Genomic DNA, 16,249 nt, shown 5'->3' with positions numbered 1-16,249 from the left:
TTCCATGCAAAGGTTTGCATGCATGACAGCCCATTTTTTTTGCAGCCCCCTTTCAGGAATTTTTTAAAAGTTGAAACAGCACAAAACTGGGCTGTTATGCACGAAGGCCTCTGCTTTATGGAGAGGCAGGTGTGCATTTCTTTCCCTCACTTATGGAGATGGATTGCTGCCTGTTTTGAGCAAGGTGTCAGTGCAGAGTAGCTGAACAGATGTAAGACATCTATTTGAAGTCCTCATTATTGAAGGAAACAGAAAGAAATAATAAAGGTTACCAGAACATATGACTTGACCTCTACAGGCTAACAAGTTTTGTTTTGTTGAATTGCTTCAAGAAATTTTATGGGAAGCAATTCATAAATGAGGCAAAAATAAGATGGGTTTAATTTAAAATAATAAGTTGTGTGCATTAGCTGTTCTACTTGCATTTTGTGTCTTCCTTAAACCATATTGTAAAATGTATTTTCCACCCACCAGCTCTGGGAAGTATATGGTGAACGAAGATGCTTAAGAACTTTCATTGGTAATATTTTTAATTTTTTTTAAAAAAAAATCAGCTTTTTAATAAATGATAATTGCGTCAGATTCCAGTTGTGTGCTGCCTTTAGCAATATGTCCAAATATTAATGTGTGCCTCAAGGGAATAATTAGAAGTGATGGATGCTAAGAAAATAATTATTGAGCATGGTAGTTCAAAATCCTCCCTGCGGTACAATTCATTCATGTGTGGTACATAGCTAAACACACATTTATCCCAAGTAAAGCAATTGGGTTGTACCAGAGGGGAAGGCAAGGGAAGCTCCCACCCCTCAAATAGCTTATTCCACCCCCACCCCCCGGATCTTCAGGGCTGCTTGTTTTTAGAATGGGGTCATTAACGTGAAATATATGTATTTTTGCTCAGCATCTCTTTCCACTTACATTTTAAAAGCTATGGTTCATGTGAAGTAGCTTAAGGACACCCTGATCCTAATGAGGGGTGGTGCACAGGTGGACCTGGGCCTCCCTGTGCGCAGCCACTGCTGAATTGAGAACTGCATGCACAAAAAGATGCTGTATCCCTAGTTTCCAGTGTTGGATTAAGAACCACAGTCACAGCACTTGAGCCCAAATGGTTTGTGCTCTTAATTGGATAGAATAGCTTGCTTTTAAGGGGAAGCAGGGGTGATGGAGATGGGAGGACTGAATAGAGGGGGAGATAAAAAGTGCCAGAGCCATATTGCAAATCACAGACACTGCGCGTCCAACAACTGCTCTAGTACCGAAAAGAAAAACGTCTGGTTCCTTTTCCTACTAATACTATATATATTTGTCCTGCAGGGCACAGTAAAGCTGTTAGAGATATATGCTTTAACAATGCTGGGACTCAGTTTCTCAGTGCTGCATATGATCGGTATCTTAAACTCTGGGACACGGAGACAGGTAGGCAAATGCTTGTTATGTTTCCTCTTCTGATACCTGTATTTTTGTGAATGACAAATACAACTGTTAAAAGTGCAACAGGATGACAGGAGCGCAGATCCCTGTACAGCATTATCGTCTTAGAATAGCTTTGCTTTTTGGATGCATTTAAACCGTTCTGGAAAATGGTTGGTTTAAAAATGAATAAGGGTGTATTTATCAAATAGGATAAGGAAACGTAGCTCAGTGATAGAACATCTTGACACTCTGGCATTTTCAGGGCGGGCTGGAAACACCATTGTCTGAATCCTGGGGAGTTGACTGCCAATCAGGGCCACTGTGAACAATCTTGAGTTAGATGAGTTAGAGTGGTTTGAGGGTAACTGCCTATATTTCTGTACTCCAGAAATTACATTTGTTGGCAAAACCAGGTTTGTTGCTTTGTATTGCAATGAAATGGCCCTCAGTGGATTGGGTTTGGTAATCTAGATTTAAGGCAAATGGCACACCCTTCAGAAATATAGGTTGAGGCTTATTTTATAATGTGCAAAATTGTCATCCCACCATACAACCCAACAGCTACAACAGAAAACGAACAAGCTGGGTATGTGAATCTCTTCCTCTTTATTGATCTGTTTCCCCTCCCATCCCCTCTCTAGGACAGTGTATTTCAAGATTCACAAACAGGAAAGTTCCCTACTGTGTCAAATTCAATCCAGATGAAGATAAGCAAAATCTTTTTGTAGCAGGAATGTCAGATAAGAAAATTGTACAGGTAAGTTAGAAAATTCAGAGTATTTGGTAAAGATCATGCAGAAACAATTTGAAGATCAAACCAATTGACTATTTAACCAGAATTCCTTTCCTATTGTTGCAGTAACAATAGGCTATTTCTGTTACAAAGTACTTGGTTTTTAAAAAGGGATCATTTTCTTCACCATTTTTAAGGAGTTGTTTGGATTTGTCTTGCAGTGGGATATTCGAAGTGGAGAAATTGTTCAGGAGTATGATAGGCATTTAGGTGCTGTTAACACCATTGTTTTCGTGGATGAGAATAGAAGATTTGTGAGTACATCTGATGACAAGAGTTTAAGAGTCTGGGAATGGTAAGTAAAAATTTGTGTCTTGGCTTTTTGATTAGAGAGGAAGAAAATATAGTTTGAGTAGTGAACGTATTCTCTTTATACTTTCCCCTTCAATATAGCCATGATGCCAACTGGTTGCAGAACTTTAGACTTCTTTCCTGTGAGTCTACCCCATCCAGAATGTTTAGTAATTTCTCGACTTGGTTTTGCAATTTATGCTGTAGAATCTAAGTTTTAGGACCTGGAGTCACAAATCTCCTCCCCTTCTCTGGTATTGATGATGCTGAGATATAGCATACAATGACATGGCCTGATTCCTAAACCTTGGTTAGCTTGCATCTCTGTACCAGCCCTGAGATAAAACTTAGGAGGGACCACAGTTTACACCAAATTTAAAGGGGATGTTGTTGAAGAAACAATGGGCAAATATGGCAAAGAAAGGAGTATGCTTTCCAGTGTTGTTTCAAATAGTGGGCTATTCGAGAAAGGATGCCAAGACACAAACATTTTACTCCCAGGTCAGAGACTGGAATTATCAGAATGAAGACATACTTTAAGTCAGGTTTCTTTCTTTTCTTTCTTTCTTTCTTTCTTTCTTTCTTTCTTTCTCTTTCTTTCTTGTTTTTAGATGGAACCATTGCAGTAAAATTATTTGTTTGGGCTTTGGTTAGTTATTGACTCCGTGGAAAGAGCACCACCTACTGGCTTTACCAGTACCACTTCATAATGCTTAAAGGCCATATGAACATTTACTATAACATTTACTATAACCATGAGGAATGGGTAGATGAAATATGGAAATCACAGTAGATGCAGTCGGAGAAATTCATGGAGTGACAATTACAGCTAGTGTCTGTACTACCTCCATTATCCAAAGAGGTATAGCTCTAATTATCAGTTGCTGGGAATCTCAAGTGGAAAAGAGTGCTGTTGCACTGCGCTCCTGCTCTAATCTTTCTTGGGGGGCATTTTGACTTCATTTTAATGACTTCTGAAGTTGAATAATAAACTTCAAAATAGCAGAATGTTTGGTATAGTGAGTGAGAGATTGGTTGAGGGCCCTTGCATCCTGTCTACTCAGAATTGCTGTGCCCTTCAGGATGAGGGTTACTTGTTTTCTTAAACAAAAACAAATAAATGTGTGGTTTATCTAAAATGTGTAGGATTCTTTTAATGATGTGCTGCATAAAAGCTGGGCATGAAGTACTGAAGTTATTTGCCATAACAGGCAAATAGGTTTTCTCCCTTGCATTTTTGCTTCTTAAAGGTGTGAGTGAATCTTCTAAAAAAAGCTTTCCAGTCTTTCTGTTGGCCCAAAGTGCCAGTGGTAGAATTTGATTACTTTGAATTTATATGATCTCATGGTTATATGAACAAAATTAAGCTGCAATTAACCTTCATGAGAGCATTTACAGTCCATCTAATTTGTCATTAATGTGATGTATGTAAATATTATGGAGGTTAATGTAGCTGTGTAATGAATGGTTTCTGCATTGTTAAATCTTCAGTGCCACTCACAGACGCTGATGATATTTATATCAGCCTTAGCAATTCTCAAGAGTTTCCAAAGACCATTCAGTTAACCAAAACTAAACAGTTAAATGCCTTGAGCAGAATCACGAAGCAAAAGAAAATTCTAGTGGGAAATCTTTTATTCTTTGTACAGAAGCATGTAAGTGTGCTGAAGTCCTTTAACTCTCTCCTACTTGAGGCGGATCTTCCCATGTATTTATCTTCAAGTATTTATTTATTTTTGAAAAACAAGAAAATCATGTTGAATGCTGCCTTTTTCTTTCTGCAAATCTTGAGATATTACTAGGAACTATTCATAGTAATGGTAAAGCAGCCACCAACAGGATTGAGCCTTGCCCTCCCCCATTAGCCCACGCTTCAAGCTTCCCTACCCTAGCCTAGAGCAGGGATAGGCAACCTAAGGCCTGGGGCCTGGATGCAGCCCAATCGCCTTCTCAGTCCGGCCCGCGGATGGTCCGGGAATCAGTGTGTTTTTACATGAGTAGAATGTGTCCTTTTATTTAAAATGCATCTCTGGGTTGCTTGTGGGGCTTAGGGATTCGTTCATTTTGCCCCCCAAAATATAGTCCGGCCTTCCACATGGTCTGAGGGACGATGGACCGGCCCACGGATCAAAAAGGTTGCTGACCCCTGGTCTAGAGCATTATTCAAAAATAAAGAACTAGAGAGATCTGCAACAAAGTGCTGCTGTGCATACCTAGGAGTGTTCCTTTTCAGGGCTCCAGCTAACATAGAATCAGGAGTCTTGTGACATAGTGTGGGTTTGTGAATGATAGGTAAAGAGACTCCTCCCCAACTCTCCTGTTTCCAGTCCTCCTAAAAACCACCTCCACAGTGCGCATAATGCCAAAGGGCTCAGATTTAAAGCTGGCTGCCTGGCCCAAACCTGAGTGCACTTTGTTGTTTTACACAGGGAGGGGAGCTCTAGAGAATGAGAGGGGGAAATGCTGCTGCCCCACACCAGCTGTCATTTATGATGGCTGGTGTAGGGCAGGTGAGTGTGGCTTGGCCAAATGGCAGGCCTAATTAGGCCTGTGGGCGAGGTATCTCCCACTGCTGCCCTACCCCATCCAATGCACTATAAACTGTTAGAAGCTGAAGCCAGCCAATTCCTTCCTCCTCCGTTGTTCTTTTGTTTATTTCCAGCTGATACCTTCAACCTTTCAGGGCTCAACTGCTGTTTTGAGGGGTTTTTCATGAGCAGGTGGTAACATTTTGTTTTAACTGGCAAACTACTGTATGAGAAAATGCAGAAACCCCACAACATTGTCCAGGGCTGGGGGCTCATTTCACTTCAAAATGGTTAGGCATTAGACCACCCACTTTCTGCATTGAAGGAGATCGTGATTCCTAAATTTGAAACACAGGGAGAAAGTAAGTGTATTGCACATGGCGTTGTTAGACACTGCAGAATTCAATAACCAAGTAAACACATTTAGACTGCAGACCTCTAGGCCTCTCTCATCTCTTAATTTTGTTTGCTAGGTGTATGTTTATAGTATTTCATCCATATATTTCTCTTCTTTCATAGGGACATACCAGTAGATTTCAAATACATAGCAGAACCAAGTATGCACTCAATGCCAGCAGTGACTTTGTCTCCAAATGGTAAGCCAACGTATCTTCTTAGGCCTCTCATAGAATAATTTATTGCTTTAGAATTAACGCTTGAGGCTCCATATTTATGGCAGAATACAAATCCAGGGACGCAGATTTGCCGATCCAGGACTTGCCGATCGCATGGTCGGCAGTTCGAATCTCCACGGCGGGGTGAGCTCCCGTCTTTTGGTCCCAGCTCCTGCCCACCTAGCAGTTCGAAATCACCCCTAAGTGCAAGTAGATAAATAGGTACCACTTTATAGCGGGAAGGTAAACGGCGTTTCCGTGTGCTGCGCTGGTGCTGGCTCGCCAGAGCAGCTTCGTCACGCTGGCCACGTGACCCGGAAGTGTCTCCAGACAGCGCTCTCCCCCGGCCTCTTAAGTGAGATGGGCGCACAACCCTAGAGTCGGACACGACTGGCCCGTACGGGCAGGGGTACCTTTACCTTTACCCTTTTTACAAATCCATGTTAAGTCCTATTACAACCAAAATAATTCATAATTCCATGTCTCAGATTGTGTGTCTTTGTAGAATGCAAAATTGGGGCTTTATTTTTAAAAATATACTATGGATATCAGATGTAGAAATCTAAGTGCATGAATTTATTTTAAGAATGACATTTAACATTCATTTTTTTTTTACTCTTAACAGGGAAGTGGCTGGCTTGTCAGTCGATGGACAACCAGATTTTGATTTTTGGAGCGCAAAACAGATTCAGGCTAAATAAAAAGAAAATATTCAAGGGCCATATGGTGGCTGGGTATGCTTGCCAAGTAGATTTTTCACCTGACATGAGGTATGCTTCATTATAGTTCATCTGGCTATTATGGGTTATCACGCCCATTTTGATTTTCAGACTTTTCCCCTCTGGTCTGATTTTGGACTCTAAAGTGATTTAAAATATGTTTTTAAACTGTCAAAGGAGTCCTCATATGTGTATAGTCTAAAACAATGATTCCGGATTAGGGAGGAGGATGAGTGACCAGGTTCCTCCATCCAGTAGTCAAGGCTGCACATGTGGTGCCCAATACTAGCAGTGCTGAGCCTAGGTTTTGGTACCATTTGTTTTGGGGGAGGGAGGAATTGGGGGTTGTCTTCACCTTCCTTGTCATATGATGGGGCAGCATGAGGAGAAATTGGTTTAATTATTTTAACCCTTTTGAGCAGCTGATTTGCATGTTGATACTGACCACAGCGGCAACCAGTTGGGCAACTGATGCACACAGCATCTTGTAAGCAGCCCACTGCTGGGCAGGTAACTTTTGAGGCCATTGTGATTAGCGTAATTCATTGCAAAAACCCTGCAGTAGAAAGTAAGCATGGAATTGCTTTCCATGGTTAAACTGTATTTTGGTGTTTTGACATAACCCTTCAAAATTTGGTTTCAATGGATTGAAGCAATTTTTAATTTCTTTTCTTTGAAGCTATGTGATATCAGGTGATGCAGATGGTAAACTGAACATCTGGGACTGGAAGACAACAAAACTATACAGTCGATTAAAAGCCCATGACAAAGTCTGTATAGGTGCAGTTTGGCACCCACATGAGACATCCAAGGTAATCACTTGTGGATGGGATGGTCTTATTAAGCTGTGGGACTGAAGGCCACGCTGGAGAACTCTAAACTTCTCATCACTTGGTGAACACCTGAGATTTTGGAACATCTATTCTGCAACAAAGATGACCTGACATTAGAATATAAAGATGGGTTGCCTCAGGTATTTCAGTATTACAGTGCACATATACCATATGGGGAATTCAGAAGACTTCATCTGAAATGTTTCCATTCTCAAACTATTATAAGCTGAAAGTGACCAAATGAAATGGTCTAAATGGAATATCCTTTGTAAAATATTTTAAAATTAAATTGAACCGAGGAGATTTGTGTCTAGCTTTGTGTTCATGAAGCTGAAGTATACACTTCATAAGCTTCACTCTATCCTCGAAAGTGCACAATTTGGGAGAAAAATGTTTTCATTTCAGCACTGCAAGATGATGCACCTGTTCATAAATACTGTTTGGCAGTACTCTCAAATTTCCAAATACATTGGATATTTCTGAGTGTGTGTGTGTGTACAGTATAATAGAAGTTGTTAGAATTGTTTTTGTATTTTAACAGCAGTTGTTGGTCATGTTGAAATACACAAAGATTTTATATGTGCAACACAGCTGTTGTTTCTTTGTGAGGGCAATCCCCTCAAACCCAACAGCCCGACTTGAAAATATGAAGGAAAGCCTAGAGCAGAGACCCAGATAGGCAGAGGATGTCTATCTGTTGCTGTGTTTAGCTCTAAGATGAGTTCCATCAAGTCCTGGATGTTTCTCTTCACCATTATCCATTTTGTGGAGCAGATGGATATAGCTAATGGGTTAAATCAGAAAAATGCTTATGAAAGGTGATGAGCATGAGGTACATTTAATAGCTCCTCCCACTACCAAAAGGCCTTTCCTGGGTGTTAGGGCATGCTGCTGAGTGTGGTGGGCTGCAGCACATGGGGGCTAAAGCAGGGCTCACCAAAAATTGGGTGGGGGCACCTTCTTTTTGTAGGAGCCCAATATTCAGCAATCCACACCCTTCCTGTCAGCCCCCAACACCACAACCCATTCCATTCAGCGAGGGACAGGCTGTTTGTGGTGAGATGGGATAGGAAATACACTTTATGCTCCCTCACCTCCAGGTATTTTTCTCAATCCCATTATATTTGCAGATGCATGGATTTGGATACATGCTAAGAAACTCTTCATTTTTATCAGGACTCCTTTTTTATAATTATTATTGACAAGTCAGGTTTCTATTCTTACTCAAAGATTTTCTTTTTATAATGAAATAAATCCAAAGAATATTATGTATATATGTATATAAGACAGTTAACGAGTAATTCATCAAATGCTGTTTTAGCATAGGCCCCATTCAGCCAGTGGAGCTTGTGCAATTAGTGAATTACTGCCTTTGTGGAGATGCTTCCAAGAGGTATAACTGAAAGCACATTGCAGCTTCATTGCCATTTGACCACCTATGTCTTGTAAATGGGCACTTTAATATCTATTTTTATTTCATAGAATTATGTGTTTTGTGCTAAACTACTGTACATATGTCTCAATCCTCCTTTTTACAGATCTTATTTTTAATAAATGTTTTATATTAAAAGATGGATACCAGCTTAGTGTAACATCTCTAGCATTGTCTGCAGGTGGCTGCTGCTTCTTCCTTCCTTTCTTTTTACTCTTTATTTGGTATTAAAGTTATAACTGCCTAGTTTTCTGCAGTGCCAGAGTGTAAATTTATCTTTCATTGAATTTATTATATTAAAATATTGTGGGAGAATTTCTTTGTGCTGTACATTTCTACAGTTGAAGATGTGCAGCATCTTCAGAAATCTAGAACCACTTCACACATTTCTGATAACACGGCATTATAGTGGATGAAGCATGTAAGAATACTACATGATAGCTGCACAACTACTTTTTTATTCTAAATACATGCATCAATAAATTGCTGCTGCCAAATTTGTGTTTCCCATCTACTCACCCACTGCTACTTGTGCTTCATCTAAGGGCCTAACTAGGAGTCATAGCATGGAGAGAGGAAAGGTTTCACCTTTTTCATTGCTACCATAGTCCCAGTTCCACATGCCTCCTCAAACAGCTGTTTGCCCCATGGGTGTGAAGCATACAGGCACCTGTGTGCCACTTTGGGAGGATTCAGATAGGCCAATTGCAGGGGGCTTAATTCCCCAAGAAGCCCCAATCTGAATTGCCTTTTGAAAACCTTGGCTGTTGCTGTGTGAATTTACACAACTGTTTTATAGTTGTGCATGGCTGCTTCTAAAAATGTGGTCATGGACCAAAACAGACACATTTCACACATGATGATGGGCAGTTAATAACAGTATATGTTGTAAACCACCATCCTGATAACCTTAGCCCCCGCCCCACAGAAGAAAGCTTAGTATTTTAAGACAGCTTTTTGGGGGGGGGTGGGGGAATGCTATTCAGCCATGAAGAAACAATTTATTTTCCACACATTCTGAGTTTTTAATCAGTATGATGATGAAAACATCTCAACAGGCTTGGGCTGGGCAGCAGCCAAGTGCATAGATAAATTAAACAAAATACTTTATCTTAGAAGAGTTGAAGCCTGAATTTATAGAACAGGCTTCCTCAACCTTGGCCCTCCAGCTGTTTTTGGCCTACAACTCCCATGATCCCTAGCTAGCAGAACTAGTGGTCAGGGATGATGGGAATTGTAGTCTCAAAACCTCTGGAGGGCCGAGGTTGAGGAAGCCTGATATAGAAGCTATGCCTTCCCGCTTTTGTTGGGGAACAAAAATATATTTTTATTATATACCACAGCTGCTGTATTTGCACTTTGGGTAATTTTTGACAGTGCATCTCTGAACTCACCTTCAGTAGTACCGTTGAAGGGGATGAGTCGCAGTTCTGTTCTGTAGGCCGAAGCCCCTATTTCCATCTTGTATTCACCCAGCTCAGTGTATAACAACTACTTGCGTTGAAGGCTTCCCTTTTTAGGAACATCTGTGGTTTTGATAAGTCTTTGTAAGTGTGAAAAAGCCTGAAGTCTTTCATTTCTAGCTCTTTGAGGAGACTGTACCAGTACCGAACCACAGTGCTGTCATTGCCGCTGACCTCAAATCCCGGCCAATGAACATGGATTTCCAAGACCAATTGCCCTATGTGTTCCACAACGTCCTCTAGGATCAGGTTTTCCAAAATTTTCCACTCTGCACTTTCCATATCTGCTTTGAGGATATCGATCTGTAACAGTAGGACAGGAAAGCATGAAAAACAAGCTCCTTGTTTCATAAATCAACTGTCATATGAATCAACTGTGTATCAAGCCTCATCAGAGAGGTCATTTCCATGTGATTATTAGAAGTTAGAATGGTAGATTATTTACCACAGAATAGAGATTACAAAGGCGGTATAAAAAGAACTAATTATTAGAAAACAGAGACATGCATTATGGTGAGATCAGTGTCCCCTTGCACAACTGACTTCTACATGTGCAAATAAGACCTATGCTTCCTCTCTTCATTGCAGCCCCCCCCCCCAAGTGCAATCTGCTTTGGAGTTTGGTGGGCCACTAGAGGAGATGGAGGGAACAGAAGAAGCAGCCTCATCATATCTGTTAGCATATTGTTAGGTCCTGTGCATAGTATTCTATGCACTACTGATAAATTCATTTTCAAGGTGTGGATCCTTATGTAACTGAACAGTTCTCTGTGCTGAAACTGGTTGTATCTTAACAGCCACCAGAACATCCATACTCCCTTTCATATAACACAATAATGATAGATAACCCGATGAAAATTATCATGCAGAATACTTCCCAAATAAAAGACCACACACACACACACCTACAACACAGAGAGATTCACCAGCCAAGAGTTTGTCAATAGAGATTGCTCAGCTGTCCTGACTACTCTTTGACTGACTTGGCTGAAGGAAGTGCTATCTGTCATTTCCATGGGCACTCGATTCATTCCTAGCTACAAATTCCTTCCTGATTGCTTCACAGTTTCAACAGTCGCAAATAACTTGGCTTTTAGGCATCAATCCTCGCCGGGGAGCAAGTCCCATTGAACTAAATGTGAGTTACTTCTAAGTAGATGTCTGTAAGATAGTGCCATTAGCATCTATGGAACATTTTAAGAAAAAGGAAATCCTTTCTCTTGTCATAGTCTCTCCTGGTGAAAGCAAAAGTCACTATCAGGAACCAAAAGAAAAGACTTTATTAATGTGGAACTTGAAAAGCAAATGTCACAATAGCATCCACATTTCCCATGAAAATTATTTCAAGTATGGTGGCTGGTGTTCCTTCCTTAGCCCCTGCACTGCCTATGCCCCCAACAGATCTAAAGGCAGTTACAACAAATGACAATCATTAGGAGTAGGAGCCAGCCAAAGTTCAGCACTTTCAAATTCCACTATTTCAACAGCAGAGTCAAGTATGTGTTGAACCTTTGGCTTCAGGTGGAACATGACTATGGAAAACAACATACATCAGTTGAAGTGGTAAGGAAATGATTGTGGCTCATGGCTGTGAGCACCAAACTCCAGGATAATGAGTTGCTCTTAAATATCCCAGTGTGGTACATTTTACTATATAGTCCCTAGATCATGCAAGGCTATTTAAAGGAACTAAGCTTATAGATTGCTTTTTTAAACAAGACTAGAGCATTCCCTTGAGACTGGATGTCAAACATCTGAAAGGCACTCGTCTCTTCTAAAGAAGAAGTACAAACATGGAATGCTATGCAGATGTTTGCTTAAGTATATTAATTACTGCAGGACTGCTACTGCTGCCAAAGAAAAATCCCTATTAATGCTTTTGCAGAAGAGGATTCATAGCAATTTCCTTACTGTGTGTGAAAGAGATTCTAGACTACTTAGTATTCACGTCAGACATTTGTTGTCTCCACCCAGATCCACAGCTGTCAGTTTATGTCTTCCAAAAGGAGAAAAGAAAAAGTCCATCTTGGAAGATGGAGAAAAGCATGCACTCGTCACCAGGCTCCATCTGGTGATAATTCAGTTGTGCCATCTCAGTTTTGCTGTGTGCGCCATCTGCATGATTTTGCTTCATGCCCTGTTTAACTCTTCAATACCTATTAACTGCCTGCAATAATTAGGGTCAGAGCAGACAGTGCAACCTCTTTGTGGGGGCTGCTTGACAGAGCAAATGTGCCCACCCAGTGAACTACTTTTGTGTAGTGACCTACGGAGTGGATGTATTTTCACCTGGGCAATCCTGGTGGTTGCTCTTTTTTCTATTTGTGTGGTGGGATCCCATACAGAAAATAATTCAATGCATACAGTAGGCAGCAAGCTCCTACTTAGGGCAATTGAAAATGACATCCACAAGACATCTGTTTGGTGTATTAGGTCTTAAATCTTTTTTTTGTATAGGGACAAATAACAAAAGGTTCAGATATTGTACATCCCATATTTAATACGGTACAGGGGGAAACTGTCCTCCCCAAACAGAAATAGAGAATTTAGACTACTTGGGAAATATGCTCATATTGGTACACAGGTAGGATTCATTCACACAATCCATCTGCTGCAGTCAAAAGCAATAGATGGTTCACGAAACAGAGGAAGCCTATTTGTGCAGGAATGTTTGCACACAGGTCATTCACAATAAGCAGCCTGATAGGGAGTGGCAGGGGGAAGCCCCGCTGGGCAAGGCCCAAGACTCACTGCCATGATCCACCACATGTAGAATTTACACACACCATTGAATTAGCCCTACAATTAGAATTCCAAGAGGGATTTCATCAGTTTCAGTTCAGTGGAGAAACAGCTGCATCTCATGCTAACAGCTGTTAGCCAGTATGATACAGGTCGAGAGAGAGGAGGGGTGGAAATGTATAAATGGTGAATATGCATTGCATTTGGTAAAATGTTACAAGTATCACAAGATACACTTGAAAAATTAGTTTAGTTCCTGCAGTTGTGCAGAAACATTAAGCTACAGGCGACACATTTAACCATTAAGGTTCTTGTCTGAATAAGGTAAAGGTAAAGGTACCCCTGCCCGTACGGGCCAGTCTTGACAGACTCTGGGGTTGTGCGCCCATCTCACTTAAGAGGCCAGGGGCCAGCGCTGTCCGGAGACACTTCCGGGTCACGTGGCCAGCGTGACATCGCTGCTCTGGCGAGCCAGAGCCGCACACGGAAACGCCGTTTACCTTCCCGCTGGTAAGTGGTCCCTATTTATCTACTTGCACCCGGAGGTGCTTTCAAACTGCTAGGTTGGCAGGCGCTGGGACCGAGCAGCGGGAGCGCACCCCGCCGCAGGGATTCGAACCGCCGACCTTTCGATCGGCAAGCCCTAGGCACTGAGGCTTTAACCCACAGCGCCACCTGCGTCCCCTTGTCTGAATAGGAGTATCTTAAGATCTATTCAGAGAAAAATATGCTCCTCCATCAATTTTGTAGGTATTTTAAAAGAAACAACTCCCCCCGCCCACTGTTCCAAGTGGGAGGAAAAAACAAGGAAGTGGTTTAAAGGAGCTCTGTAGACCGTAGACCACATGTCATCCTGGTTTAGGTTTAGGGAAATCCTGGTGGCTGAAACAGCTTTACACCCTTCAGAACCAAGCTGATTCCTAGTCCTTTCTCAAAACTGCCCCAACACATTCTGTTTCTGGCTCTTCTGATGTCAGAGCTCCAGTGTCGATAGAGCCAAGATGCTGGAGGCTGCAGTGGCAGAAGGGAGGAGGGATCGAACATCAGATCTCTCTCTCTCTCTCTCTCTCTCTCTCTCTCTGACACTGCATGCTTGCACATGGTTTTAAATAAGAAGAAAGGGACATCTCTCTTGCTGAAATAATTATGTAGAAGAGGAGAGAATTTCAATGGCTGCTACTTGTCTCACAAGCTGCGATTTCCAGGATTTTCTCTCTTGCACAACTATTGAAAGCATAGAGATCCTCTTCTCCTTTGCAGTTGGCCCAGGGACCCTAGAGGAGGGGTAAATAACCAGTGGCTCTCCATATGTTGCTAGACTACAGCTCAAATCCTCCTTGACCATACTGGGGGAAACATATGAAAGTTCAACAACACCTGGAAGGCCACAGGTCTCCTCTGCTTTAGAGAAAAACAGATGTACAGCATGGTAAAAAATTTAAGGGGGTTTCCAGTTTGCATAACTATTGTAACTAGATATCTGCCTTTTCATACAAGCATTTACCTTTTCTTACACACCTGCAAATGCAACCTTTTCTTTTTTACATAAATAAGAATCACTTGGCTTTTCCCCCTTTCCACTCCATCAGTGACAGGATGTCTTTTGTGGAAATGTTTCTGTCACGTACCAGACCTTCAGGTTTGCACAATAAAAGTGGATTAAGATGTTCTTTCACCCTAGCACAACAAATCCACTTTAAAAAAATAAACTTGTGTGGTTCAGAAAATGACAAGGAAATGCATTGAGGGTGCATCCAGACATCCTTTTCATGGTGCATTCATGGTGCTTTGTGCTCATGATGGGATCTAGGTGCTCAGTGGTTTTTTGGTTTTTGGTTTTTTTAAAAAAAGAGGTGCTGGCATTCATTTATTGATAGTATTGCTGTGCCAGAATAAAACAGCTGCCATTGGCAGCAAAAGAACAGGTGCGGGTATTCCATATAGGGAGTTACTGTCACAAAAATGCCCTGACATGCAGCAATGTGTGATCCCATTTTCAATACTGTTTGCTCCTGCAGAAGTTCTGGGATGGACATACTGCTTCATTTCCAGTTGCTGCCTATCCTAAAACTCTCCATGCTACAATAATAATAATAATTTATTATTTATACCCCGCCCATCTGGCTGGGTTTCCCCAGCTACTCTGCGCAGCTTCCAACAAAAGATTAAAAATACATTAAAACATCAGTCATTAATCATTCCCTAAACAGGGAATGTTACAGGATTGTGTGTTACTGTTTTTGCCCAGCTTTTGCTATGTCTCCAGATGACAATAATTGCAGTAACAATGGGGAAGCATCACAGAAAAACACATAAAGCAGAATCATGTGCGGACGGTCTATTGTTGCATCAACAACATAGTGAACAACACACACACACCTGTCAAGTGGCCTGAAGAGGGTGGGATGAATAAATAACTAATGGGAAGCTGTGAAAACACCCTATAAGCAAATCGGGAAGAATGCTCATTGACTAAATCATAACAAATGCTTAATAAAGACCAGATATAATCTAATCTTGATGTAAGGATAGTGCACATAAGTCCGGATCAATACTCAGTATATGGGTCATCTGGAGGGGCTTTTAGGTTGTGGTATTCTGGCTTTGATGCCTCCCTTCACCTCATGTACTCTCAAGTTAATGCCCAAAAGAGTTGATAGCCTTGCATTCAGGAGGACAAGCAGCAGGTATTCAGCTCATAACCTACAACATTCACAAAACTGAACTGAAATGTGACTGTTATGAACAGCATCTCCAGGATAAAGTGAGCTGCCAGAAGAAGAAAAGCATAAGCTGTGCCTCTGTATCTGTTGCATACGGGAAAGCTCACAAAGGAAAGATGACAGTATTAAGAGATAGCAGGTAGCCAATTCAAAGTTTGACACTACTTGCACTGCTCACACAAAAATGTTCAGCATGCTTAGAAAAAGAAAAAAGATTGACAGAAAAGCACAGCATCTAAAATGCTCCAGCATCTAAAACCCAAAACAATGACTGCCATGAAGGGCAGATTTCTACCCTCAATTCTAAAAAAAAGGTATAAGTAAAATAAAGACATGAACCAAATAGATGTGCCTTCCTACTCATGACTTTCTATACATTACTGTTGTGTTACTAGTGCACGTCATTCTGGACAGTTCTGTCACCAGATGCACACCCCACATAGACACTAAACCCATGTCAGGCAAGGGGTGTGTGATTCTGTGGCCCTCCTGACAGGCCCTGCTAGCTGGCTAAGGGGAGTCCAGCAACATCTGGAAAGCCAAAGCTCCCTCAGTCCTGATGTAAGGGCTGCTCTGGACGAACACATGCCTGTTCCAGTCAGAGCTCTAAAGACAGAGGACAGCAGAAATGTACTTAACAACAGAAAAACTGATCTTTGTGGAAGTGGCAACATCACCACTCTTTCCATTGCACC

The 16,249-nt window shown here is 41.4% G+C and overlaps 2 protein-coding genes across 5 annotated transcripts in view; one reads left to right on the top strand and one right to left on the bottom strand.

Moving 5' to 3' along the window:
* CDC40 (cell division cycle 40) overlaps window positions 1-8,941 on the top strand; it is a 92,399-nt gene extending 83,458 nt beyond the window's left edge. For all 4 annotated transcript variants that reach the window (XM_079971661.1, XM_079971663.1, XM_079971660.1 and 1 more), the window contains exons 9-15: window positions 475-520; window positions 1,318-1,419; window positions 2,058-2,173; window positions 2,371-2,504; window positions 5,548-5,624; window positions 6,268-6,412; window positions 7,041-8,941. In XM_079971661.1, coding sequence (XP_079827787.1) covers window positions 475-520; window positions 1,318-1,419; window positions 2,058-2,173; window positions 2,371-2,504; window positions 5,548-5,624; window positions 6,268-6,412; window positions 7,041-7,218 — 798 coding nt within the window. In that variant the 3' untranslated portion in view covers window positions 7,219-8,941. The remainder of the gene's footprint in view (window positions 1-474; window positions 521-1,317; window positions 1,420-2,057; window positions 2,174-2,370; window positions 2,505-5,547; window positions 5,625-6,267; window positions 6,413-7,040) is intronic.
* Window positions 8,942-9,626: 685 nt separating this feature from the next.
* Window positions 9,627-16,249, bottom strand: part of METTL24 (methyltransferase like 24) — a 73,910-nt gene continuing 67,287 nt past the window's right edge. Inside the window, exon 5 of the mRNA XM_079971731.1 lies at window positions 9,627-10,392. Within this exon, the coding sequence (XP_079827857.1) occupies window positions 10,078-10,392 (315 nt within the window). The 3' untranslated portion in view covers window positions 9,627-10,077. The remainder of the gene's footprint in view (window positions 10,393-16,249) is intronic.

This window comes from Podarcis cretensis (assembly GCF_951804945.1).
Source record: "Podarcis cretensis genome assembly, chromosome: 3".
Classification (NCBI taxonomy): Eukaryota; Metazoa; Chordata; class Lepidosauria; order Squamata; family Lacertidae; genus Podarcis; species Podarcis cretensis.
This window is presented reverse-complemented; position numbering and strand designations above follow the sequence as displayed.